Raw genomic sequence first — 26049 nt, 5'->3', positions numbered from 1 at the left:
GAGCTAGTGGAAGTGGCTGGGGAAAGGGAGGTCTGGGCCTCATTGCTTAGGATGCTGACCCCGCGATCAAACCCCGGAGAAGCAGAAGATAATGGATGGATGGAATACGATTTTTTTTATATATTAAAAACTATCTGCTGCTCTGTTGGGAAGCCTATTTATTAAATTTTTTTGATGTCCATGCTAAATAATGGCAGGAGACAGACACTAAGACAAGGCAAAAAAGGTCAACATTGTTTTTGCGAATACATAATTATCAAGGACAAACTCAAAACTCTCACTGCTCCTTTTTCAGTTTCTGCAGGCTAAAAGGTAATCATGCGCCTGACTGCCGAACTGCATTGGAAAAGTTGGGGTCTTCATAAGCTTATGGACCTCAGTGAGAATGAAAGTGAATTTCACAGACTGCGGCTGAGCAGTCAGAACCACTTTTGCATGAGGTGTTTTCAGAGCGCCTCAATATTGGGATTATATGGTCTCCCCAGTGACGCAAACATCTAAAATGTTGGACCTATCTTCGGGAGATCGCGAGTTCAATCCCTGGTGATGCTATAACCATCCATAGCCAGGAGTAGAATGCCCCCCCTCCCTCCCCCAATGTGATGCTTGTCAGCGCAGGCGTCTGTTAGTTCACACAACGGAACTGGTGGTTGCCACTTCCCTCCAAGCGCATTCAGCTGTCCAATGACGTTGTGTGAGCAGCAGTTTGAAAAGAAGCGGTGGTTGGTTTGACAGGTCTTGGAGGAAGCCTGTGCTAGCCTTTACCCTCCTACCGTTGATAGCATCGTGTTACTGGGGGAGTCCTAACTAGCAGGTGGAATTGGACGCTACTAAATTGGGGAGAAAATCTGGTCAAAATTCTCTCTCTCTCTCTCTCTTTTTTATATATATATATATATATATATATATATATATATATATATATATATATAAACACTCTTAAAATTAACCCAGCCATTTTGCATTGTTTTCCATTAAATTAATGAACAATAATCCTATGTTAGAAAAGTTATATACTCTAAGAACTTCAATTTAAAAAAAAAAAAAAAAAAGACATCAGATACCCAAGGTTTCAGCAGCAGTATTTGAGAAAAGAAGTATTGCGCCTTCTCTACTTTTAAAAGCCTATCAAAAAATATATATATATTTTCAGGCATCAACAACACCCTTTTTTCCATTTGTTTGCAGATACTTAGCTTATCCTGAATCCTGTATCAACAATCTGTATCTGTACTGCAATACATAACTAGGTGCATTTCATTTGCGTACCAATATCCCACCTCAGTCTACAATGTGGTACTTATATAAGCTTCTGTAGCACACCATCCTTTAAAAAAAAAAAAAAAAAAAAAAAAAAAAAAAGGTCTGTGCTCAATAACTATTTAAATATTTCAAGCCATTAACAAAATTGGTCATTTAGAACTGCCTGTAACTTGGAAAGGACGCTGCACGGCCATTCCGTTCATTTTGAACGATGCTAATGTAAAAAGTCACATGAAGGTAAAGTGAACACAGGGAAGGTAGTACAGTGAAACAGGAGTGGATCATAACACAAAAGAAGAGACAAACTAAACCGAAAGCAAAAACAAAGTCAAAACGACAGGGTCAACACGACCTGAAGCTAAAGCACTTCCACAACCAAAACAGTAACCACAATTTCATTACGTTTCTAAGTAGCACCAAGTGCCCTCCCACTGCTGGTATTCCCTGAACTATAAACTATACATGACTGCCTCATCTTGTGTTCACCAGCTTTAAAGAAAAATAAAGATGTAAAATAGTAATTTATTAAAACATTGGCTGACCCTGTCAGACACAGAACTGAACATACAGTACATTAACAATGTTTTATAGTTTTTTTGTTTTTTTTTAATTGTTTTTTTTTTATAGTTTTTCGTGAAGATTTGGTTACATTCAGTGACAGGAGCACAAGTGAGGTCAGATACTGATGATTAATTCCATCACAAACACTCATCTCACTGCTCCACAGTCCAATGCTGTGGTCCTTTAGCCAACACTTGACACTGGGCACGATGACCTTAAGCTCAGGTTGAGCTGCTCCAGAGCTTCCTACTCTGTAAGACACTTTGCAGTCCCAGGGATACTGAGTGGTTTTATTCCAGAAGCTATAAAGCTTGATTTCTACACACCTTAGAGTTTGTGTTTGCACTGTTTCATTGGGAGTATGGCTATACTGGCACAGTGATGCATGTCCACTCCTCATCTAACACAATTTAAGTTTTTTCTGTGAAATTAATCATTCAATGTGTCAATTTGTGCTGCTGAAGTGAAGAATGAGAAAGAACAAAAGTCAGCAGATGAAAGACCGAAGAGAGGTTACAAAAGGAATTCAAAGTCTGGACTTTTTCAACATCAAATCTAGACCGAGATGTATTCTGTGAATTTTAAATCCAGAAATAAAGGCAGACTGCCTTTTACTTTTAACTTTTAATAAATAATAACCATGTCAGTATGTCTGACAAACATGCTTTAGTCAAGAAAAAGCACTCACTTGATAATATTACAATGTTTGTGTCAGTTCATCAAAGCTACTTGGAATAATGCACACATTTTCTTTTCTGCAGTAGCTCATCTCAGACTCAAGTATGTATGTCTTTCTCTCATGCTTTAGCCAAGCTCACTGTACGTCACCTCTCTCCAGAAACTTTGGTTAACTACTGTTACAAGATGGTTTACCAACTCTGATGTAAAAGCAACTCGTCATATCAAAAATTACATAACTAGCGCCAACAACTGCTGTGACTAGTTTTGTATCCCCAGTCAAACAGACTGTTTTTGTATGTTTTAAAGGAATGGGTAAGTGAATTATCGTGGATCGACCAGTTTGTAAGTCTGAAGTGGTTCAGCAAGTGAGAAAGTACTGACCAGGCATTTCACTTTGGAGTTGGGAGACCTCTTTCTTTCAGGATTGCCATCAGAATCTGTACTGTTTACAAGTCACAATACTAACTCTACAGCAGGGCAACAAAACCATTGGGGGCCACTTTACTTTTGTAAGCACAAAATAGTGAAACAATTAAGACAGTGAAGAGGTGCCTGCTATCCCTGGGAAATGATTACTAGACTACAAATGCACAGAAAAAACATTTTTAGTTGCACTGAGAATTAGACATTCAGTTTGGAAGTCAATATATCAGTAAAAAAATCAAATGCTTTTATCTATGAAATAAATGACAAAAATTGGGGGTATCGTTTCAATTTTATGCATTTTGACTATGAGAACTGTTGTACTGCAATAAACTACGGTGAAAGTCTACTGATAAAACTTTCACCAAATAAAAAGGGTCTGAAAAGTCATTCTGTCTAGCAGGTTAGGCAGTGATGAGACAGATACACATTTACCACAAAGGATTCAGTGGTTGTATGAGCTCATAATTCATATTAAATATTTTGGCAGTAAAGACAGACCTGTGGCTATAGCTAAATAGCCAGACCCTAAACACATCTCTGGGCTATATATAGTTCTGGAGAGACAGAGAGCCACGTGTCATATATAGATGGCTGAAAGCTTTTAAAATGCTGCACTACCGGATTGCTACCGAGGTAACAATCCATGACACAGCTTTATTTTTAATTTGCTGAAAACAGCACCAAACATGGCTAGAAGTAACACAGCATCTCCAGCAATAACAGCTAAAAACACAGTCCTGTGCTGTACTCCACAAAGCCTACCACTCCATCTGCATTCAGGTTCTTCAACATAAAAGTCCTGTATGACTTAACCTAAAATAGCCCAACACAGGGGCACATCTAGGGGCAGGGCCACAGGTGCATTGGCCCCAGAAGAAATCAGATTGGCCCCTTCACACTTGCCACCTCCAGTGACATCCACAAACTCATCACCCTTCAGTGCTGGAGCTAAAAAAGGCTAAAAAGTAGCAGTGAAGTATTAGATTCTGACAGACGCTTGTCATCCTCTAAAGCAGGGGTTCACAGCTCCAGTCATGAAGGGCTGTTTGGTGATTTACCTGCTTTAACACACTTGAGTCAACTCATCTTTTAATTGCCAGGTTAAGAGGGTCACCTAAACATTTTCACCTCTGGGGATGATGCGCATGGATAGTTTCCCTGGTCCATAACTTATCACAGCAAACAGCACCATGAAAAAAGAGCAATGCATCAAGATTCTCAACATCATCATCATCATCAGGTAGTCTGCAGAGAAACTTGGTCTTGGGCACCAATGGACATTTCAGCACGACAACAACCCAAAACACACAGCAAAAGTGGTGAAGAAATGGTTAGCAGACAAAAACATTAACGTTTTGCAGTGGCAAAAAGTTGCAGTCCTGACTTGAATCTAGTTGAGAATCTGTGGAGGGAGCTAAAGGTCAGGGTGATGGCAAGGAGACCCTCCAACCTGAAAGAGTTGGAGCTCATTGCTAAAGACGAATGGGCAAAAATACCAGTGGAGACATGCAAAAATGGTCAGCAATTACAGGAAGCCTATGATTGCTGTAATAGCCAATAAAGGCTTTTCTATTGATTATTGAGAAGGGTATGAATAATTTTGGACATGCCACTTTTTGTTTGAATGTAAATAAAAGCTGAGAATTTTTTTTTCCCATAATGATGCCTCTTGTAAATCGTCTTATCTTCTGGGAGAAATGTGTCATTTCCAGTCCAAAAGAAATTTGCCAGGGGTATAAATAATTTCAGGCTTCACTCTGTGTCTGTATGTATGTATGTATGTGTAATATATATATATATATATATATATATATATATATATATATATATATATATATATATATATATATATATATATACATATATATATACATATATATATACATATACATACATACATACATACACACACACACACACACATATTATAATAATTAGCTGGCTAGCCTGTTAGCATCCAGATCGCTCTCAATTTTTCTTACACCTTCATCGCAAAAGTCGGAGAAAAACAATTTAGGAAAAAAGAAGGCAGGTTAAGAAAATCTGTGCACAAATCAGCCTTTCAGTGTGGCAGGAAAAAAAACCTAATACAGCCAGATATTTAAACCTCATTTAATACCTATAAATAATATTATATTTAATACCTCACTCCTGTTAATGTGAACACAGGTTGTCAATATAAGTTGAAATAGCTCATTATTTTACAATGGGTTCAAAAAGAAAGACTAAAGTGAAGAAAGGGTGTTGTCTGTCAACATAAACATACGTGCAACTGGGAACGGAGGTGATATTGGGCGTTCCTGCTCAATAATTGGTCAAAGTGTTGGGACCAGGAGGGAAAACATGCATCACATATGTGCAAGCGAATGGATATTCATCTTTGCACAAAATATATTTGAATCAACTTAATTTTAACAAATTTAATATTTAAACAAATATTACATAAAACGTGAGTTGTAATGAGTCAATATCAGCTGCTCGTGTTTCAACGTTTTTGTGGTTTAATGCTGCACTGACTTTCTGCTGAATGGACTTCTATATTAAACATGCTAAAGGATAAGGCTTTGAGAATCATACAGCTTCAATGATATTAGTATCAACTAACAACGTTCTAGTACTCAGTAGTAAGACATCTAGACTAAATGGGGAATGTGTAGAGAACTCACAGCCCAGTGAAAACAAGGCAGAGACAGTAAGAGACGAAGGAGGCGCATTGCTGTTTCCAGCTGAGCAGGCACACGGTGCATCACACTGACAGGCTGACGGCACTGGGCTCAACCCACTTGGCACAACCCGCGTTAATCACACGGAGCATTCTGTGCTCCAACATAGGATTCCTAACCCCTTCTGCACAAAAGTGATCACTGTGCTGCGACAAACATATATTTAACAAGAAAAACTATCATGAGCAGTTTGTGTCATCCAGTCTTAGGATAACGGACAAAACTGTTTGAAAGCTGGGGATCATCTCCCCAAAGTCCAGTAATATCAGCGTTTCTGCTAAGTATACTTTACCACATTGCCAAATTATTGCCACAGCTGATTTAGAATTTTATCAAATGTAATGAAATTGCAAATATAAAACTTTTCATGTGAAAAGACGGATAAACATTGCGTGAACAGCCAGCTTGTCAGATTCACAGCCAAGCACAGCATTTCAAAATGAGGAAAACTACAGTTGGAAACAAAGAACAGCCATCAGAAGCCCCAAGTAACAAGGACTCAGCACATTCCAGTTAGCACCATCCTCCATCTGGTCCAGGAACAAAAGCAAACCTAAAGAAGGCTAAATGTAAATGTAGCTGATAATTGTCATACAGCCAAGAAACCATGATTATCATAACTGGGGCCTTCACAATCATGTGAATTTCAGCTGACAATTAACTGGCATATAAAATATCTGTCTTTTCTTACTCATTAGCCAATATTAAAACACAGTCACAAAAAAGCCAAGCCAATTAACATTTTATTTGTTGCAGCATAATATGAGTCTGAAATCTAATGACTGTGGAAAATACTTGCAGTGAGCTTAAATAACTGATCATGTCAAATAAATAAGACACGGTGATTATGTAATAATTGTGACAGGCTTTTTTTTCTTTTTTTAAAGGTTGGATGTTCGTTGCCTGCAACTATATAAAATAGGATCATGAAGTTGTCTAAACTGCCTGATCAATAATAAGCAGTGGCCTGTGCAGATGTTTGTACATATATTTTGTCTTTACCCCAACACATTACAATCAGTGAATAAATAGAAACTGTATTCAAATTTGAAGAAATATTAGGGTATTTAAACTTCACATATAACTGTATCTAGCTGTCCATACTTAAGCACTCAGAACTGATGATTTTAAATAAATAAATAATTAAAGCTAGAGCACAAATAAGCCAGCATTACTCACCTCAGACTTCTAAAAGTTCAAAGCACTGATTAGAGAACTTTTGCTTTCCTAAGAACCATAAAGTGTCTCAATAGACCATTCTATCACAGCGGCAGACGCGAATGCTCAAAGATCAAATGTTTTGGCCCAATCAAACTAGCTTTTCATGTTTGAGAAACTACCAGAAACGCCAAATGCTCTCCTACTTACTGTGCTGAGGCCAAAAAATAGATTTTGACAGAGGCTATAAACCAGCAACCCTCCACTGCCACGCTATTAAACCATGTAGGCTTAATATGTGCATTAGTTTTAAACCAATCAGAAAACATCCAATGCACCATAAACATGACATGCATGGAGCTGACAACTGTGGAAAATAATCAGTTGGCTTAAATAATTATGGGCAGTTTAAATAATTACAATCAGACGATTATGTAATAACTGTGACAGGCCCAGAGGCCAGATGCAATAAACTGATTTACCTTTACTCACAATAGAAAAACTGAACTACAGGTGAAAAATAAGATGATTTTTTGGTAATGTAATAAATTACATCAGTGTGTCTTTCTGAGCACATTGTGGATATCGTCAGTACTTAAAGAGCAGTAAACAACTGTATGTTTCATTACCCATTCACATTACATAAGAGAGCATAATTAGTCCTGTTTAAGCAGATTTAGTGCAGCACAGCATGAAACATTTAATAAAAATCACTGTATTCTAGGGGTGGGAATCTTTAGGCGCCTCACGATTCGATTACAAGTCAGGGGGGCTGTGATGCGATTATCGATGCATCTTCATGCATCTTTTTCTATACAGGATGGGGTCGCTTTGTCAATAAAATATGCTCGATACTGGACGCTGAATCTCTGCTCCAAAGTGTGCAGCATAGCACGAAAGCCCTGGTTCTCAGCGACTGACGCTACAAAGTCTCGTCTCGCTAGTAGCTATGAAAAGACAGAGATCAAGATGAACATTTACAGACAAATGGCATTTATAAGCACTGCAGTTGTTTCCTAGTACGTTATATCTGCAACGAGAGACTGAGAAACGAGAGAGGTAGAACGGGAAAATTCGAACGAGAAGCGACTTCATCAGTCGAACTTTGAGAGACATTTTACAAGAAACTGCTCTAGTTTTGAGGATAGGTTTCCTGGTGGAGATGGGAGGAAAGTGGCTATAGCTAAACCGTAAAGCAGTGCAAACTAAACCTGCGCTCTCATTCATATTTTTTAGCCTATACTAGGACAACAGCATACACAAACATACTGGACATTAAATGTTGCAGCTCCCAAGGTGGTTTGGCTTTGTTGAAAAGACAAAATGGCTTTTCTTAACATTTGGGTTGTGACTCCTGATCTAACCTGGCTTTAATGCAGAGGGAGCTGGTCGGATTGCTCCCTCATCCATGTGCGTTTGTGTTACGTGCCGTCAGAGACTGTCCGGGCACTGCACTTACCCACTTCCAAGTTCCACTTTTTGCGTTTTGTCAACATTATGTTATAAATTAAAACAAAACGAATTGTGAATCAATTCAGAATCGTTCACGTCTGCATCACAATGCATCTAAGAATCGAGTATTTCCCCACATGCCTACTGTATTCATAGTTTTTGATGAGAATTTTTGTGAGATTATTTCTGTTTCACCTCACAAAAACTAAATATCAACATATATAATAGGCACTGTATATTGTGAAAATGTCATCACAACAGTACTGTGATGATATTAGTGTCATATGTCCACATCTACTTTTAATAGATCTGTAGGGAGAGCATCTCTTACCTTCCAGTAGTCTGTCTGTAAACTGTAGTACCTCTGGTATGCAGATAATGCTAGTAATAAGAGAAATGAAAATTAATTGGCAACAACTTGATTCAAACCATAAGTGACATACAAACAGGTGAAAGTACTATTGTCATCTCTATTATTTATATCAAGATTACTTATCCCGTCATAAACCTTACAGACCTGCTGTGGTAAAATTATTCCTCTTCCCCATGTATAATTGAACCCACCCAAAAAGTACTTAATGGCATAACGACCGTCAGTAAAAAGAACGCCAAATAGTAGAATAAATAAACCGAAGGCCAACTCACCTTTAGGGTAATCTTCTAGCAAAAGGTTGAAATGTCCTAACTGGCAAAACACCTCAGGTTCAACTTTTCCTTCAGTTTTCAAAATGTAGGCATCATAGCAGCGAATGGCCTGAAAAAATGAGGTGGGGAAAAAAAAACAATTAATATGATCTGTTTAGCTTGAGAATTCGCACCATGCATCCTTCAGCTGGTCAATGTCCTAAAGCTGCAAATTTAGGAATGGTTTTAACTTTCTGGGCTGTTTTCTCTGACTGGGGTTTAATTCTAAACCTCAACTAAAAGGATTTTCATAGATGAATAATCAATGTGGTCATGGTCATTAAACAACATGGTTGAACACCCAGCTTAGTTCACATTTAAGTTTAATTCCAATAGGTGTGATTCACTGCACTGGTTCAAATAGAAAGAAGACCTTCTGTTCAAAGTGAAATGTTGGAATAATAACTTTGCTTCAGATTTGACAGATACTGGTTATGACTGCCATGAGTTCGCTTACAGTCTTAGCTTCCCTTTCTTCAAGGGCAGTGCACCATGCAATGAAACACTTGCATCCTGGCATCTCTGCAATCAGATGGCTTATTTTCCCCACAGCTAAACAATGGCCAATTACACAACATTGCACAGCTGTTTTACAAGCATGCGTCGTAATTTCGGAGGGCTGTTTATAGACCTAGTGGTATTAATTTTACCACTAGGGCAGGGCACAAAAGTAAAGCTAATAAAGATCAAACATGTTTGAGTAGAACATTTCTAAACAGTTGACCCCACTCAGTTCGTATATGTAACGCTTGTCGACTTGTTCCCTCTACAGTAGCCACGTTTACATGCAGCCTAATAATCTGTTAATAATCCGACTAATAGCTCAATCAGAACAGAATACGTCCAAGTAAACATGGAATAGTCTAGTCCGAATGAGGCCATTCGGAATACAATTTCTATCCAATTGAACAAGGTGAGTAATCCTGTAAATAATCCATTAAATAGAAGAATAATAGCCAGGTAAACACCTGTATCCAATTACATTTCCAGTCAGAATGTGTGCGTTCATGTCACCGCAAAAGCAGAGAATAAACTCATAAACCGACTCCGGCAAAAGTTTATACCGTTCAACATGGCAGGAGCAGAAACTGGTCTGCAGAGGAGACGAAGTTTGAGCTTTAAACGACAGCAATGGGACGGGCGTCCAGTTTGTCTGTCTCAGAACACGATGTCTTCCTCTCTCCCGTCTTTAATAAGGGTATACAAGGGTAATGCACCTAAGGTACATTTTTCTGATTCTGACATCATTTTAAAGTATTTAAAGACAAGCGCGCCAACTGGAAACTCGTCTCACTCTGACTGGATGTCACGATGTTGGCTGTCATGGTAACGTTTACTCTAAGTGGTACTACACGCAAGCTCGTCATTTTCAATCAGATTACTTGAAGTGAGCGTGTAAATGAAGATTCTGTCAGATTGTTTAATAGAGTGCACATGTAAACACCTCACTCTTAATCTGTACTCAGAACATATTCAATCGGCTTGGCAAAAATCTTTGCATTTAATCATGGCCAGTGTTACATGGCATCCTGGGGAAAATTGTCCTCTTTAAGACCAAATCACTTTTAATACACATTTGTGTAATTATATAGGTGAATATTTTATATAGTACAAATTCTGCAATGAAAATGGTTTTGCTGTGTCACAGGCACAGTTTTATCTTCACTCTTAGCAGAGAACAGAGTACATGGACGTGCTTGACCCAAAACAATCTAAAATATGGAAACAATACCAACTGGCATGTGTCTAGGGTTGGGTGTTATAATGATGAGATATACCACAATATATAAAATGATGACTGTATTTGAAAATTATGTTGCATCAACTTTCTATTCCACATCTGAACAGCGAAATAAACACATTCCACCCATTTATATTTTAGAGGCACTCACTGATAAGTGGTCTGGGAGCTCACACATAGATGGTGCTGGGACAAAGAGTGGAAATACCAGAGCCGGGACAAACTTCAGAAAAATTAACCATGACACTCGCTCAGCGACGGCTAACCCCGTATTCACACTGGCAGCTATTTTTCACTTTTCCCAAATCACTGGTCACTCACCTGTGGACAATTCTGAACTCGAGCTGACCATTAGTTGGTTTTACCAAGAAAGACATCGCTTGACGATGTGAACGCAGGATAAAAGCTGCATACACCACAGAACTTGCTCAACTTTGGCTTTCAATCCAACACTAGATATCCTGTAAATGGCTGCCATTTCAGCATCAGTTAGCTGGAACCAAGCCCGTGGTGGGATGCGTGGCACATCTGGCCTGCTACCTAAGCTACTGTTGATCAAAACACTTCCGTACCAACCAGCAGAGAAGAGGTCCCATTTTAGTTTTCTGGCACCAGTCACTCGACTATTACTCTCACTCATTAGTTATCATCATCTAAACTTGTGTCCATTAGTCGGAATCAAACCTGTACTGTGGTGTGTGATACTGTTTGGGCCTGTAGCCTGCTTGTTAAGCAAATGTTAAATATTCTATCCCCTGTGTACCCTGCATCTCATTTATCTACCTCATACTCACATTTCGCACATATGGAAAAGTGTACAACTGTACATATCATAGCTTTTATTTCATAAATTATGTTGCTGTCCAACACCGGTGTATATTAATGTGTATATTGTCTATGTGTGTATATATTTAGAGTCTATGCACACGTGTGTATATTTAACTGCTACAAAGGAGCTTCGCACATAAGATTTTCACTCACATTTGCGCCTGTTTAAATGTGATGTGACGAGTGTGGACTGAATAGGAACATGGAAAAGGACTTTCAATAGACTATGCAAATACCTATGATTATCAGGTTATGTGAACACCTAGAAATTCAAAGTCCTTAGATTTTTTATTTTTTTTGGTCAGGCTTCCAAGTGTCACCTACACAGAGTGCTGGACATCTATAACAAGCCACGCTGGCCTCATTTATCGAGATTTAGTCTATCACATTCTGATTGGCTGCTCGTGTCTATACAGTGGGTTTTATCAGTCCAATGGGAAAGATGTTTCTAAGCAGCTGCATGCTCTGTAAAGCATTCCAAAGTAAAACGTCCTCGCAGATTTTTTTTTTTTTGGTGCACATATCAATTTGCTTTCAATGGGTCTATTTTATTTTTTTGAAAACCGCCTGCCACCACTCATCACACATAAGAACAGCCTGTGGTTGATTATTTGGCATGTCAGTCAAATTACCCCATCCTGTCAAAGTAGGCAGTTCTTAATCACACTAAGCTATGAAATGCATTAAAATTTCTGACACTGGTCAGACGTCTGGTTTGCAAGACCAAGAGGACTATTGCTTCCTTCAAGTCCTCCTTGGAAGCTCCTACTTACGACTTTGGAGGTCGTAAGTACAATTTTGTGTGTGTTCAATCTGTTTTGGTTGGAAAGAAGTGAAAATAATGTCTTTGGTTTACTTTTTTCCCCTGCTATCAAAGCGACTCTGTGTATATATATTATATATATATTTCCATACGTGGATGGTTTCAGCCTGCAGTGTTAATCCCATGGCTGACGAGTAACTGAAATACGGTCAGTTTATCAGCGGCTATCGTGTTGTTTTTTTTGTTGTTGTTGATATGCTCCCAACTCAGAAACTCTGTGCTCATCAATTAAATGAAAAATCAGATTTTCCCACTAGCAAATATGACACTGTGTTGCAAATAACTGTTGCTTTCAGGAAGAGCCTTTCGACCTACTTTAACTTTAATGTGGCCATGTAGCACATCAGCAGAGCAATACAGACAATTTCCAAAAGCAGACATGGATCTTATCCTAACCAGTCTATAGCACTAGTGGATGGATAGTTCCCTCACAACAAACAGGCAGATTACGGCACTTGGCTGATGCTCTTATCCAGAGTGACTTACAATTTGATCATTTTACGCAGGTAGGCGAAGGTGCTGTTAGGAGTCTTGCCCAAGGACTCTTATTGGTATAGTGTAGGGGACTTGTCCAAGCAGGGGATTGAACCCCAGTCTACAGCGTAGAAGGCAGAGGTGTTACCCACTACACTATACCAACCACACAGGTTGTGTGGCATAGTGTAACCAACAGGTTACACTCCGGAGCAGGTATTCATGGACAGGAATAGTCTTTACAATGCATTAAATGTACTGCTAGCAGACAGTTTTTACCATATTTCACTTTCATGGGAGGATTTATCATATAACATTTCAATTTTATTTTCATGCCCCAGCCAAATAATGCTATTCTTTAATTATCTAACTTTATTAATACAACAGGGGCACCCATTGAACCCCCAGAAATGTACACCCTCGCTTTACCAATAAACTCAGCCAAACAAAATGAAAACAGAATGAACACATAGGTAGCATATTTTATCAAGCATGAAACTGATCAAGACAAACTGTAAGGCAACACTTCACTAACCTTAAAGTTTAAAACAGAAAGCTGAGCAATATGGACAAAATATATTACATTAACAAAATATCATCATTCCAGTAATAAATAAAACTTATTTAGGCCAAGGTTAGTTCTCTGCAACATTTTAGTGGTTTGAGAGTCCAATCGAATTTCACTGAAAATCTAATGCTTCGAGGCAAAGTCCTGGACAGAACCCTATCAATGGTGTGCTTACGATGCAATTGTGTAGGCCTAACACATGGCCTCCTTAGCAAACTGGACCACTTGAACGAGGCATGGCACGCCCAGTATTTAAGTACTCACGTAAAAACAACACTATTGAGGATGCGCTCTACAACTACAACGTAATTCTGGCTTCTGCCTTGCGCTACACAATACAGCAGCTAGCAAGGTCACACAAGACTAAGAGTTTAGCATTCTCCTTCAAAACGTCCTGACAAGCTCAATAACGCTTCAGTATATATATTTCTCAACTATTCTTATGGCCACTGATTCAATATCATGACACTTTTATACAGAACAATGTGGAACTTAAGTCTACACTAATAAAACACACAAAACAGAATTAACCAACCACTTAGTAAAATATGGACAATATGTCACCAACAACATTCAATATCTATCACATATATCATTACAACACTGCTAAAACTTCAGGGCGATAAAAGCTTGTCAACACTACAGTACAGATTCACTCAGATCTGCTTCAAAGGTGTCACGGACTGGCTTTTACTTAACATGATGAAACTGGTACTGGATCTGTTGCTATAATACAATCTTACAATTGTGAACAGGATCCTGCACTAGGCCATGGTTAACACAAGCACAAGAGAGGTCACTTCTGTATAACAGAGTTTTCTTATTTTCTTCTAAGACGTACAGCTAAATACTATTTGAACTGACCGCAGTGCACGTCCTTCGAGAACTGACCAGCTAACTAAACTAACTAGGGTTTGTGGTACAGTTGAGGAGGATGGCCGTTCTGCGAGCAAGCCCTAGTTAGACAAATGGTCTAAATAATGCCACAGGTCTGAGTTCTGCTACTCAATACCTAATGATAATACTATCACATATAGTGAAGTTTAATAATAAGTTAATTAATACAATAATAATACTACCTAATAATAGTTACACCTAACACGTTAACGTGCAACCAAAAACCCTACCCAACAAACAGCAGGCTAGCTAACCTATCTTAGGGAGCGGTCCACCTGCTCCTAACACTAAAATATCCAGCAAGTTCGCTGAATGGTCAGCGCGAAAACGCTACTTTATACCGCAACCAGCACTTAGCAAACTATACACAATAATACTCAAGATGCCTGGAATAAAAAGGTGTCCGCTGGCTAGCTAGGTTTAGTTAACGTTAGTTAGCTAGAGTGTGTCCACACGTCGGCAGCTTTGCTAGGGTTCTCAGGCTAACGTTAAACCAGTTAGCCAAGCACATTAGACTGAACAACGGCAGAGGAAGCAAACCTACAAAATCACAACGTTAGCCTGATTTGGTGTGGCTAGATATTTTGTACATTAACGTTATAGCCACCCTTATACCACAATTAACTTAGCCGAGCGGATGTTAACTAATCAATATTACGAGGTTGGAGTTGGCTTCCTATTCGAATTTTCCCGTTCCACCTTAAATGGTGCAGCAGTTACGTGTACAAACACCTAACTGCTGCACTGTTTAAGGTGGAACGGGAAAATTGGATTAAGAAGTTGCCAAGCCTCGTACCAATATTGCAGTGACAGTTAAAGACGAGATGAAACGTTCCGTGCACGTCTTTTAAACGACTAAAAGTGCAGTCATAAATCTTACACCTCTCATCTGTAACGTTCGCTGGCAAACGGTCAACTAACGTTAGTGCAAGTCTGGTTAGCGAACTAACAGAAAGCTCAATAACTAGTTAGAAACAGGGTCCAGTACAACAAAAGTGCAGTTCGAAGGAAACTGGACACTTCAACGGATTAAAAAGCCCCAAAAGAATGTACCGCCTAAACGAATCGGGCTGCACACGCAAACATAAAACCAGATAAACTCCTGCTAACTCCCTCTCTCACGGTGTGTGGAGCGATAAACGGTGAGTGCCAGCTCAGAGCCGACTGTGTGCTCAACTACCTTTAACAGCAAGGCCTTCGTTCTGGCGCCATCTTCATGAAGCCTCTGAAATCCAAACAGTGAGCTGCAAGTAGAGGACAACACACACACACACACACACACACAGGCGGTTCCGTGTTAATTTAGTTTCACTGCGTTGGTTTTTCACGACTTCTGCATACATCAACTCACTAAACAGACAGCCAGAACTGCTCTGAAAGGCAGGGTTTGTCTGACCTGTCAATGCCGACTAAGCGCTCCCTTTCTTGCTCCGTGAGCTTTGGAAAGTCCTCTTCGGTTTCACTCGCTTTTCGCGCCGCCATTTTCTTTTCCTCATCATCGCCAGCAGCGCCGAGACTCGGACCAGCAGCGCAGGCTGCGGCGGCCAACGACACCGCGCACGGCTTCATGGAGAAAGCGGGGCGAACGGCGGACCAACTCGGCCAGATTAATGTATCAGCGCCGCCGGCACCTTCGCGCCGATCCCGAACGCAAAAGAACAAGATGCCAAATCCGCCAGGAAAAGAGACTCTCCTTCAAAAACAGCCCTTCTTTTCACATTGTCCTCGGCACATATTCCTCTCGGCTTTCCAGCGACACTGCAGCAGACATGTAGACCAACAACGCCTCTGATTTTTCCGCTGAGGTGATAATGTGGCGATATGTTAAACTTGGCCCCCAGTCTCCAGCTCAAACTTGTTATAATTGTGTCACTCAAGCGAACCCACGCCGTCGCTCTGGGAACGCCTCCTCTGCCGCTTTGGCCAATGGCTGCTCGTGTGCGCGGACACGTGACCGGCCTTGACTCGGGATCCCTCTTTTTCATAAACTTTAAAGGGGGCGGGTATAAAACAAACCCTCAACTTTACGCTCTTTGTTCGCCCGCTCTGATTGGCCCGCGCGGCTGTATTGTGATTACGCCGTTCCGCCTTCACCGTTCTCATTGGTTAAGACAGCTGCCATTTCAAAGTCTCAACTGTACACAGACACACATAGGCGCGCTGGGTACCAGTGCCAGTTCCGCTTATGATAAACGGGTAGTGCCCCACCTCCCTTTCTTTATTCCTTCTAAGTTTTAGGACTTTTTTGTAATAATACGTGATATTAAACACTGCATTCAGAGTCTGTTTCCAGTCTGAAGTACAAGGCTAGTGCTTCATGTAGGGTGTTAACTGTTTAGGCCATATAGTGTTTTTTTAATCTATTTTGCTTATAAGCTCTTTTATGAGCACTTATTCTCTAATATCCTTTCATTTATAATAATAATCTTCACAAAGAATAACATTCTTACTTATGACACATTAATATAGGGTTTCTGTTTGTTTCCAGTGACACTTTGTTTTAAAAGTGCCTTAAATATTATCTATAGATGCTCAAATTATTAAAAAGTAAAGTTTTAAAAAGTAAGTTTTAGTAGGTTATTGACAGTGTGAGGGTTAGAGTTAGGTTTAGGATTAGGTTTTGGGCTGAAGTTAATGTAGAGTTGAGGTTTACATTAGAATTTCAGTTTCTTTAAATTGGCATTTAGTTAAATGGTAGTTTAAGAAATGCTGAGTTTCTACAAAACGTGCAGTGAAAAAAAGTGTCACAGTTTGTTCTCATTTCACATTAATGGCATAAACCAAGTTAACAGCTCAAAACGAGCTAGAGCTGGACATTTGAGCTAAAATGGTTCACCAAATGTGTGTTTTTCTGTTAAGCAGCATTATTCTGTTTTCTGTTAAGCAAAGAATTATTGACTGAAAAATGAGATGTACAGCACCATCTTTTGGACCACAGAGACTTTGGATTCACATGTTTTGCATGTATGTAGACTCAAGTTTGGCTAAGTTGCTTTTAAGTCTGTGGTTCTACATTTGTATGTCAGATATGAATGCTGAGGAGCAAAGTGCATCATCAAACAGGTCTCCATGAGTGAATGACAAAACTGAAAGATTTGTTCATGTACTGACCATGGTGCATTTTTTTTACATTAACTTTGATTTTAAGTTAAGAATGTTTTTTATTTATTTATTTAATTTTTTTGTTGCTTTTTTGGCACAGCAACAAAATATAAGACACACTATTTTCTACATCATTCAACAGTGTAGTCAACACCTTTCTCATCTGATTAACTGCAGGCTGATGCTTCTCACATCTTGAGCAGATTCACAACTCCAGCGAAAAACTCTATTTTAAACTCTCTTATGATAAGTTAAGGTACTTATAATATGTTATTATAAATAATAGTGGGTTCTCATCTTGCACTCTGGATTCACACAATGCACAAGTACACAGTCTGTATTAGCTGAAAGGAAAAGCAGAAGAAAGCTGAAAATGGGATATCAAACAATAAGGAATCAATAGCAAATGGGTCTTAGTGATGGCAAAGGCTGTAATCACATGCAGGCAACAGCTGTGAGATTGATGTGGGTGACTCAGCACTACCTAATATCATGCCTTTAGGATGAACACAATAAAGCCATCTGTGCTTATGGACATTTCCATCTCAATAGTCCATAATTCTAGTATACGTCAATAAAACAGCAAGACTCTACCCCAGAAATCAACTTGAAATCAATAGCGTCTAGTGGCACATGACATAATGCCTATGATCAACCTGAAGAAAAAACTGGCTATTGCAGCTGGCTGGAGCTTTAAGCAGGTAGACCACAGGCAGTAAGAAACTTCATTGATCACTTTCTTACATTTGACAATGGAACATCTGAATCTGAACCCTCAGAACAAAAATATATTCCATGTTGACTATAGAGGGAATCAAATATAGTAGCTAGTCTATAATGGTCAGTTTCTTCAGGTTTTTAAGATTGCCCATAGCTTGAAATGTTTAGCATGATCTTTAAGAATGCTCGATACCTTTCTGAGACTTCTTATATGACTATAGAGCTGTACAATGTATCACTTGTTTATTATCATCACAATATCTGTAATACTAGTATTATAATATGCAAATGATGAATGCAGATGATGTAAAAAACTTGACTGCTTACAGCATCTATAGTAATCTGGCCTCTTATCCGGGTGAATCAAGGTTTTCCCCTTAATTCACTCATAGAGCGCGTTAGCGCATGTTGACAAGATACTTCTAGTTCAAATCCAGTCTAATTGTCAATGTCAGTGTTATAGTTTCATATTGCTGTCTAAACTAACTTTAAACTAAATCTAAAGTCTAAAGTTAAGGTATGTTTCATGTGTGCTTTAAAGTACCATTATGGTTTTAAAAGTTCTTAAAAAGTGCGCTCTATTGAGCTCCCTTAATTTAAATATAATGTATTCAAATTTAAGCATGTTGGTCTGGTCATGTTTATTCATTTTCTACACATAAATATAGAATTTGCACTATAACAGAGCTAAGCCATGCAAAAACTTGTTATATTTCACTCTTTCGCACTGTTTTATATTTTGCATTGTGTTAAAATTTTATGATGGGCCAGCAGAAAATGGCACAAATTACTTAAAAATCTTCTTACATTAACTTTCATTAAAAGCTAATGAGGTTTTTCTTCTCTTGTAAAGTCCCACTTTGGAGATATAAGGTTCTTTTCTGGAAGCAACAATATTTTTCTATATGTACTTATTCGCTAAAGCATTCAACCCTCTCTAAAATGGGTTTGTCTACATAATTTTATTTTTTATTTAAGACTGAAATATGCTGGTTGCATAAGTATCCAAACCCATCTGCTCCAGAAGCTCCAAGCTACATGGATAAAAAAAGGACATGTTTGTCTCTTAATTGGACACTATTCACTTCTAACTGTAAACCACTAAAATAAATGCCATATTTTTTAACTCCAGCCACATAAAAGCATAATTTAGATATCTATGGGTCACTCCTTGAGGCCAGTTTGTCAATAGCACACCTGTAAGACAGTAAAAAACGGCACCTTTTATAACTCAAATATCACAAACAGGCCAAGAATCATTTTGAAGGAGCCACAGAGTTCAGTGGCTGACAGTGGAGAACCGGTCTATACTATTAAGAGGTCGCATAATGGCCTGTATGAGAGGGTGGCTGTCAAAAACGTTTTGCCAGGAAGATTGAAAGCATTTTGCCCAAATATTAAAGTACTATAAGTGCCACAAACCTAACCTTGCCTATGTCTTAAGAAAAAGGGTGAGAGTGACACTTCTTTGCCTTTGGACACCTCATTCTGCATGTACCCCAAAACTAAATTCTAATGCATGATATACTGTACATACATTAGAAATTACACTTCTCTCTCTTATCATTTCATTTTGTTTTTCCACTGTGAAAGCATGCCTTTAATATATATCACCTAATAAAATGCTGTCCCAATTTATATAACACATTTCTTAATTACTCTCTCAGAAAAAAAGGTATGACACTGTCACTGGGGCAGTACCCTTCTTGTCACTGTGGTGGTACCCTCAGGGGTACATCCCAGTACCTTTAGTCATGGAACATAACCGTAGCATAATTATATTTTCTAAGATGTATTGGCTTCATACAACTTCTCTCGTCTCCAGGCTTTTTATCAAAAGGTTCTGTTTTAAAAAATTAGTTTATAAAAGATACAAATATCTACATTTCCACTGGGAAGAGCTTATTTAAGGTACACAATTGGACCTTAAAACCACTGTTGTACCTTTGAAGGAATGTTTACACTGTTTGTACAGTGATGAATGAATCATCTACCTGCATGGTACCTTTATTTCTAACAGTGTAGGAACAGATATCATATTAAAAATAAACAATGTGCCTAGTATTTTTACTTTTTGTTGGACCTGCATATCATGGCTACATATTTGAATTACATTTCTCAATAATAACTTATGTATATGACATTTTAATGGGCTCAAAAAATAAAATGGAGATGTTGTTACGTCCTTTTATTCTTATGCGGTTTAATGGATTGCTTTGAGACCACCACCACACGCACTTTTACAATATCCCTCCAATTAAGCATGGTCCCTCAAGAACTAGTAGCACTTGCTCTGAATAACACCAATCAGAACAAGAGACACAATACCTTTAAACTGCCCCAAATGATCTGACCCCACCCTACAAACCCTACAGTGAATATCTGTTGGGATGGTCTTCACCAGCCGGGATGGCCATCTTGTTGAAGCTGAAAGATTAATGGACAGAGTAAAACAGACTGTACTAATCTTGGCCCTGGATAGCCATCATCCTGGAGAGTTCAAATCCAACTTGGCTCTAATATTCAGATGCCCCTGAAGGCCTTCATTACCTGGGTCAAGGGTGCTAGATTAGGACTGGAACTAAACTCTGCATGGTGATAGATCTTTAGGACCCTTGCTCTTAGAGAAACTGGTTGACAAGAAACTGAAGCTTGAGAGAAAGTCCACCTTTCAGTAGGACAACGATCTCAAGCGTACGGTCAAAAGCAACACTAGATTCGCTCAAAAACAAAATAGGTCAATGTCCAACAGTGACCCAGTCCTTCAGTCCCGCTAGTGCTGTGTGAAAATTGCAAATATCATCCGACCACAATGTGCTGCAAACCTGCTAAGACAAATGGAGAAGAAAACTTCTCATCCAGAGAAGAAATTGGCAGGAATGTTTATATACGTGAGCATATTTCAAACTTTTTTTTAAATTCCAAAATGTATTTAAACCGTTATATACAATTTATTTGAAGTGCATTAAGCAAAAATTAATTTTTGGTCATTGCAATAAATTTTCATATGTGTTTGACAAATACACTTTGCATGAATGTCTTTTTTGTGTGAGAGACAACTAGGGTGCTGTTTTTTTAAAAAGACTAAATAATCTGTATTTGGAAGTTGGACAATGATGTTTAATTATCACTTGTAAAGCAGAAAATGTTGTGAATTTTCGAGAAGGTCGACTACTTTCGCAAAGTACTTTCCAACGTGACTTTTTCTTTCCCACTTCCAAAACAGACGCGCCACGTTTTACTGCAAGACGGCTACAACACTACCTAACCGCAGTTTAACTTAGAGGCTTTAGACGGTGGGGTATGGTACAGGCAGATTTCATCCAAAAACACGTTTGTTATACATTTCCTCTCACCAGTTCATGACACTTGACGTGTTCTTTAAGAGCGTTTCGCTCGGTAAAGGGAATTTTGTGAAGGCGCGCTGCGGGTTGCGTTGGTGTGAAAGTGCACGGGAACCGCGCATGCGCAGTAGAGACGAGCCGATTGTCAACATTGCTGTAGCCTCGTAAAATGGCGGACCGCGGAGAAGGTAAACAGCTAATTAGCCCTATTGCATCTCGAATGATGCTACACGACCTTATTTCATTTAAGTCTCAACAGACGGTGGTGTTTAAAAAGACGCACTACGTCACTGTAGTCGACATGGTGCTCGTCATCCAGCAGTCAGCTTTCTTTGCCGTTTGCTAACGTTAGCCTGACTGAACTGTGCCGGGTTAAGCCGACGCTGGATGCTAAGCACTGGTGTAACGTTAATGCAATTCAGAACAAATCCTGAAGCAGTTTCTTACTGTCTTCTTTTTTCTCGTTTTTCCTTACAATGTCTTGCTTTTAATCTGCATAAGGTAGTATGTCTTCTCCTTATGCTGTTGGACCATTCACCAAAGCTTGTAATTCACAATGAAATGTCGTTAGCTTTTGTATTTAACCCTGAAGATTGTGAAGGACGGGGGCTCACCTGAGTAAAACGTTCAGGAGTGAAAAATGAGGAAATGCACCCTTTGGCTGTGCCACAGAGGTGTTTAATGCTTAAGGTTTCTCTTTGTCTTTCATTGCTGCACCTGATATTCTGGTTCCCATAAAACACCAAGCCAGACAGACCTCCAACAAAGTCGTAGACCTAGATATAAAAAAGAGTAACGTTCATCTCTATATTTCCCTGTGTCACATTTGTTCTACCGTGAAACGTGTCTAAACTTCAGGTCACAAATCACTTGTGTTCAAGCATCATAATGCCTCAGGTGAATGATTTTGTATGGAAGAGCTTATGTGCTTCGGTTATGCACGTTGTGTTTCACAAAGTCTCTTGTGATTCTGGATGTTAGGATGTCATATATTCCTCTTTTATCTTTCTGCAGAGGCAGAGAGTGAGGACGAGTTGTATGAGGTGGTGGACATCACTGACTATGCCAGGCGACATCAGTGGTGGAGTCGAGTTTTTGGGAGCAATACTGGTCCCATTGCTGAAAAGTACTCGGTAGCGACGCAGCTCATGATGGGTGGCGTGACAGGCTGGTAAATATGGACCTTCAGGTTCACCCAAAGATCACTCAATTTCTCTGATGTGTTTTTTCAGGCATCATTCTTTCAAAAGGAAATGTAGAGAGCCCCTTCTCAGTATGCCTGCTATTCCAAGTAGTAGCCGTATTGTCTTCTGTAAAAAGCAGAAAGACATAGAAAGGAAGTAAGCATTTATATCAATATAATGTGCAATGCATGAACTTATATCACTGTTTGTGTCCTAGGTGTGCTGGTTATCTCTTTCAGAAGGTTGGGAAAATTGCAGCAACTGCAGTAGGTGGAGGGTTTCTATTGTTGCAAGTAAGTATAATGCCACACAATTCAAATACCACAGACTTGAGAATACAGTAGCTCCACACGCCTCTGTCACAGTCACAGTCAGTAAACAACCTTGTGATGTTTATTTTCAGATTGCAAATCACAGTGGCTATGTGCAGGTCGACTGGAAGAAAGTAAAGAAGGATGTCAATAAAGCGAAAAAGCATCTCAAGAAAAAGGCCAACAAAGCAGCTCCAGAGCTCAACTCCTTTATTGAAGAGGTAGATTATTAACTCTTTCATATCGGATCTAGTTTACAGTAAACTATGTCCAAAAGAATCCAAACACCTCTTCTAATTAGTGATTTCTGCTGCTTTAAGGTGTACTCATTGCTCACACAGGTGTAGCTCATAAATAAGAGGAACACTGATCATGTGTAATTGCTTTTAAACGACTGAGTAATTCTGTTCATACCATAGTATCATTGTGCATTTTATTTAAATACATTGGTAGGGATGTCCAAAGAAGCATCAGATAATACGTTTTACTTATTTTAATTATAAGAAAAGTAATTTAGCTGCAGGTAATATTTTATGTTTAAAGTGTTTTTAATGGTCATCATGATATTTCCAAAAAGATTTTGGAGGTTAAAATGAGTCTTCATATTGGCTTATGAAATCCTAGCTTGTTCAAGCCTTTTGACAAATTCATCAAAATATAATGAAAGTGGCCCTATTTTACTTTAAGATGTAATCGTGCAATTGTTGATGTACACAATAAGTCTTTTGCAGAGTGGAAAATGATATTATTTCAATTGTGGGTGAAAATGTGGCTTCTAGGACACTGGGCTGTACTTCAGAAACCTTCCATATTCCTGTCCAGAAGTTTGTATTATAGATTGAAATGAGTGACCCAGTACTAAGCACTATTACTTTGGTACATGCGTCTTTTAACTGGTAGCAGTTCACGATTTTTCAGTTTTTAAATAAAATCATGATACATGCTGCACTAGATTTATTATGTGCTTATATTTATTTTTCTGGCATCTCATTGTGATTGTTGTTTTACTCTACAGTCCACAGAGTTTGTGAAGAGAAATATCGTTGTCTCAAGTGGGTTCGTTGGAGGGTTTCTGCTGGGTTTGGCATCCTAAATCACAGATGGACCTGCTGTATACATGGACTCTGCCTCTCCAGAGGCATTCTACTCACTGTTTTATTCAGTTGCTGTATCACAGGGGCACAACACTAAAACATGGTTGTTTTATAACAAAGTTTGCACTAGTGTGGTTGAGGCAGTGCTGGGAAATAGTGAGTTGGGCCTCTCTGCTGGAAAGAAAGTGGCACATATTATATTATAAAGTTAACAGTAACTTATCAGGTCAATAACTGGAATGCAAATAAGATCAGTTTTACACTTACTTTGATTGGTGTTGTTAATATGCTGCAGTTGCCAACCCCAGGGCTGTTTATTTGTCACACATGAAATATGAAATATGTGTCATGTATTAGCCCTGTATTGATCTGTGAAGTGCTGAATCTGTCAGTTATGTTTTGCCAAACAGTGCAACATTTTAGTTCTTCGTATGCCTTTTTTGTTTGTTGTTTCACAAGTGGCTACTTGTAGTTTATTTCCAATGTATTTTATGCGTATACTGCACACAGTGCCAATTTGCTGGAAATTAGAAGCTTACCTACAGTAACATATGTACTGTTATCTGCAGTAACAATGTAACTATTAAAAGATACATTATTTATGCATCACCTTGTAGATATAAATGTTTACATATCTAAATATTTGAAGTCACCACCAAATTACAGACCAGTCAGTACTGTAACAGTTCATAAAGCATTTGCTTCCCAGATCTGAAGAATGGTAAGTGTATTGGATGTAGCCAGTTGTGTGGCTACTGTTAAGCAGGTAGGGCAATTGCATTAGGGCACATGGCCCCACAAAATAATTACTGGCCCCGTCGTATAGATATTGACACCATTAGTCACGCATGGTTCACAAAAGAAATCTAGTTTTTTAACAATATACCTCAGCTGTTAGCTTCCACCAACACTACATAGACAGCCTTGATGTCTGTTTATCTCTTCTGCATAGTGCATCTCATCAAAGGGGTCCTTCACAACCACCAACATGATATATTCATATTTATAATTATTTATTTGAGACATGTAAACCTCAACATGGTGTAAGTGTTCAATATTATTGAAAATGCTCAATAAACCAAGCAAAATACATGATTAATTGTTAAAAATAAACAAAATTCATCTACAAGTAGGTTGTCATTTTTGTTGAGACATCATTGCTGTTGAATCTCTTGTCCACTGACTGAGGAACAGCCGACCAGATATCCACTTTAAGTTAAGTATATGATTCTGCCTTTCTAACTTCTGAGCATGACATTAGCCAAGAAAGAACCTTTTTGATATGGCATTATCACAGTGGCAGCCTACTAGTAGAGGGGTTTTGCCTACTTTAAAATTCCATTTGGTTTATACATCACATTTTATCAGCACAGTGTATGAACACTATTTGAAGGAAAATACGTCTTACAGTAAAAATGATTCCCTTTCAAACGTGTGGTCAGCTGTAAACCTTTAGGTCACTGTTAGATTCTAGCGAGTGGCATGCCTTAAAGGGGAATTCCACCAATTTTTCAAAATTTGCAAAATTGAAAGGTCAAGATGTAAACAAAGTTATTCATAGTGGTTTGATGTGCTCTGATCTAGAGAAACTTACTGAGTTTCATGCCTCTAAAAGCTCCCTCATAGAGAGTTACTACGTTATATGGGTATGAATATGCTGCCGCATGTGTGAGACATTGTTTTACTAAAGTTTTGAGGCAAAGATTAGGCCTCAGTTTAAAAAAGCCATTCATGGCTGAGGCGTACGTGTATGGTGTTGTGAGGCAAGATAGTCCCCAAAGAAAACATTTTTTTCAGGGTTATCACTATCTTACCAACATAAATATCACACCTAAACCTTAGAACACACACGGTGGTTCACTGGCCATTTTGGATGGTTATTGAAATGGATGTTTTTGCATTGTAGATCACCTGCCCCCTGGGACTTATCACCACTACTGGAAAGTGGGCAAATTTCTCTACAGTTAATAATTTCATTTCAAACAACTCGGAATGATTTCGTTTACAGCTCATTA

General features: G+C 38.7%; 2 protein-coding genes across 6 annotated transcripts in view; one reads left to right on the top strand and one right to left on the bottom strand.

Moving 5' to 3' along the window:
• Nucleotides 1–16183, bottom strand: part of kdm6a (lysine (K)-specific demethylase 6A) — a 75630-nt gene extending 59447 nt beyond the window's left edge. For 3 of the 5 annotated variants that reach the window (XM_017695231.2, XM_017695233.2, XM_017695232.2), the window contains exons 1-4: nucleotides 15676–16182; nucleotides 15460–15523; nucleotides 8910–9018; nucleotides 8596–8645 (exon numbers count right to left, since the gene is read on the bottom strand). In XM_017695231.2, the coding sequence (XP_017550720.1) occupies nucleotides 8596–8645; nucleotides 8910–9018; nucleotides 15460–15523; nucleotides 15676–15848 (396 nt within the window). In that variant the 5' untranslated portion in view covers nucleotides 15849–16182. Of the gene's footprint in view, nucleotides 1–8595; nucleotides 8646–8909; nucleotides 9019–15459; nucleotides 15524–15675 lie in introns of those variants that run through there. The other 2 variants (XM_037539646.1, XM_037539643.1) reach the window with 2 other exon arrangements.
• Nucleotides 16184–21528: 5345 nt separating this feature from the next.
• Nucleotides 21529–24640, top strand: fundc1 (FUN14 domain containing 1). Its single transcript, XM_017695159.2, has 5 exons — nucleotides 21529–21633; nucleotides 22460–22616; nucleotides 22847–22922; nucleotides 23033–23161; nucleotides 23956–24640. Exons 1-5 carry the CDS (start codon nucleotides 21615–21617, stop codon nucleotides 24031–24033), a joined length of 459 nt encoding a protein of 152 aa, XP_017550648.1. The 5' UTR covers nucleotides 21529–21614; the 3' UTR covers nucleotides 24034–24640.
• The last annotated feature ends 1409 nt before the right edge of the window (nucleotides 24641–26049 follow it).

The sequence above is a fragment of the Pygocentrus nattereri genome, chromosome 6 (genome assembly GCF_015220715.1).
Source record: "Pygocentrus nattereri isolate fPygNat1 chromosome 6, fPygNat1.pri, whole genome shotgun sequence".
NCBI lineage: Eukaryota > Metazoa > Chordata > Actinopteri > Characiformes > Serrasalmidae > Pygocentrus > Pygocentrus nattereri.
This window is presented reverse-complemented; position numbering and strand designations above follow the sequence as displayed.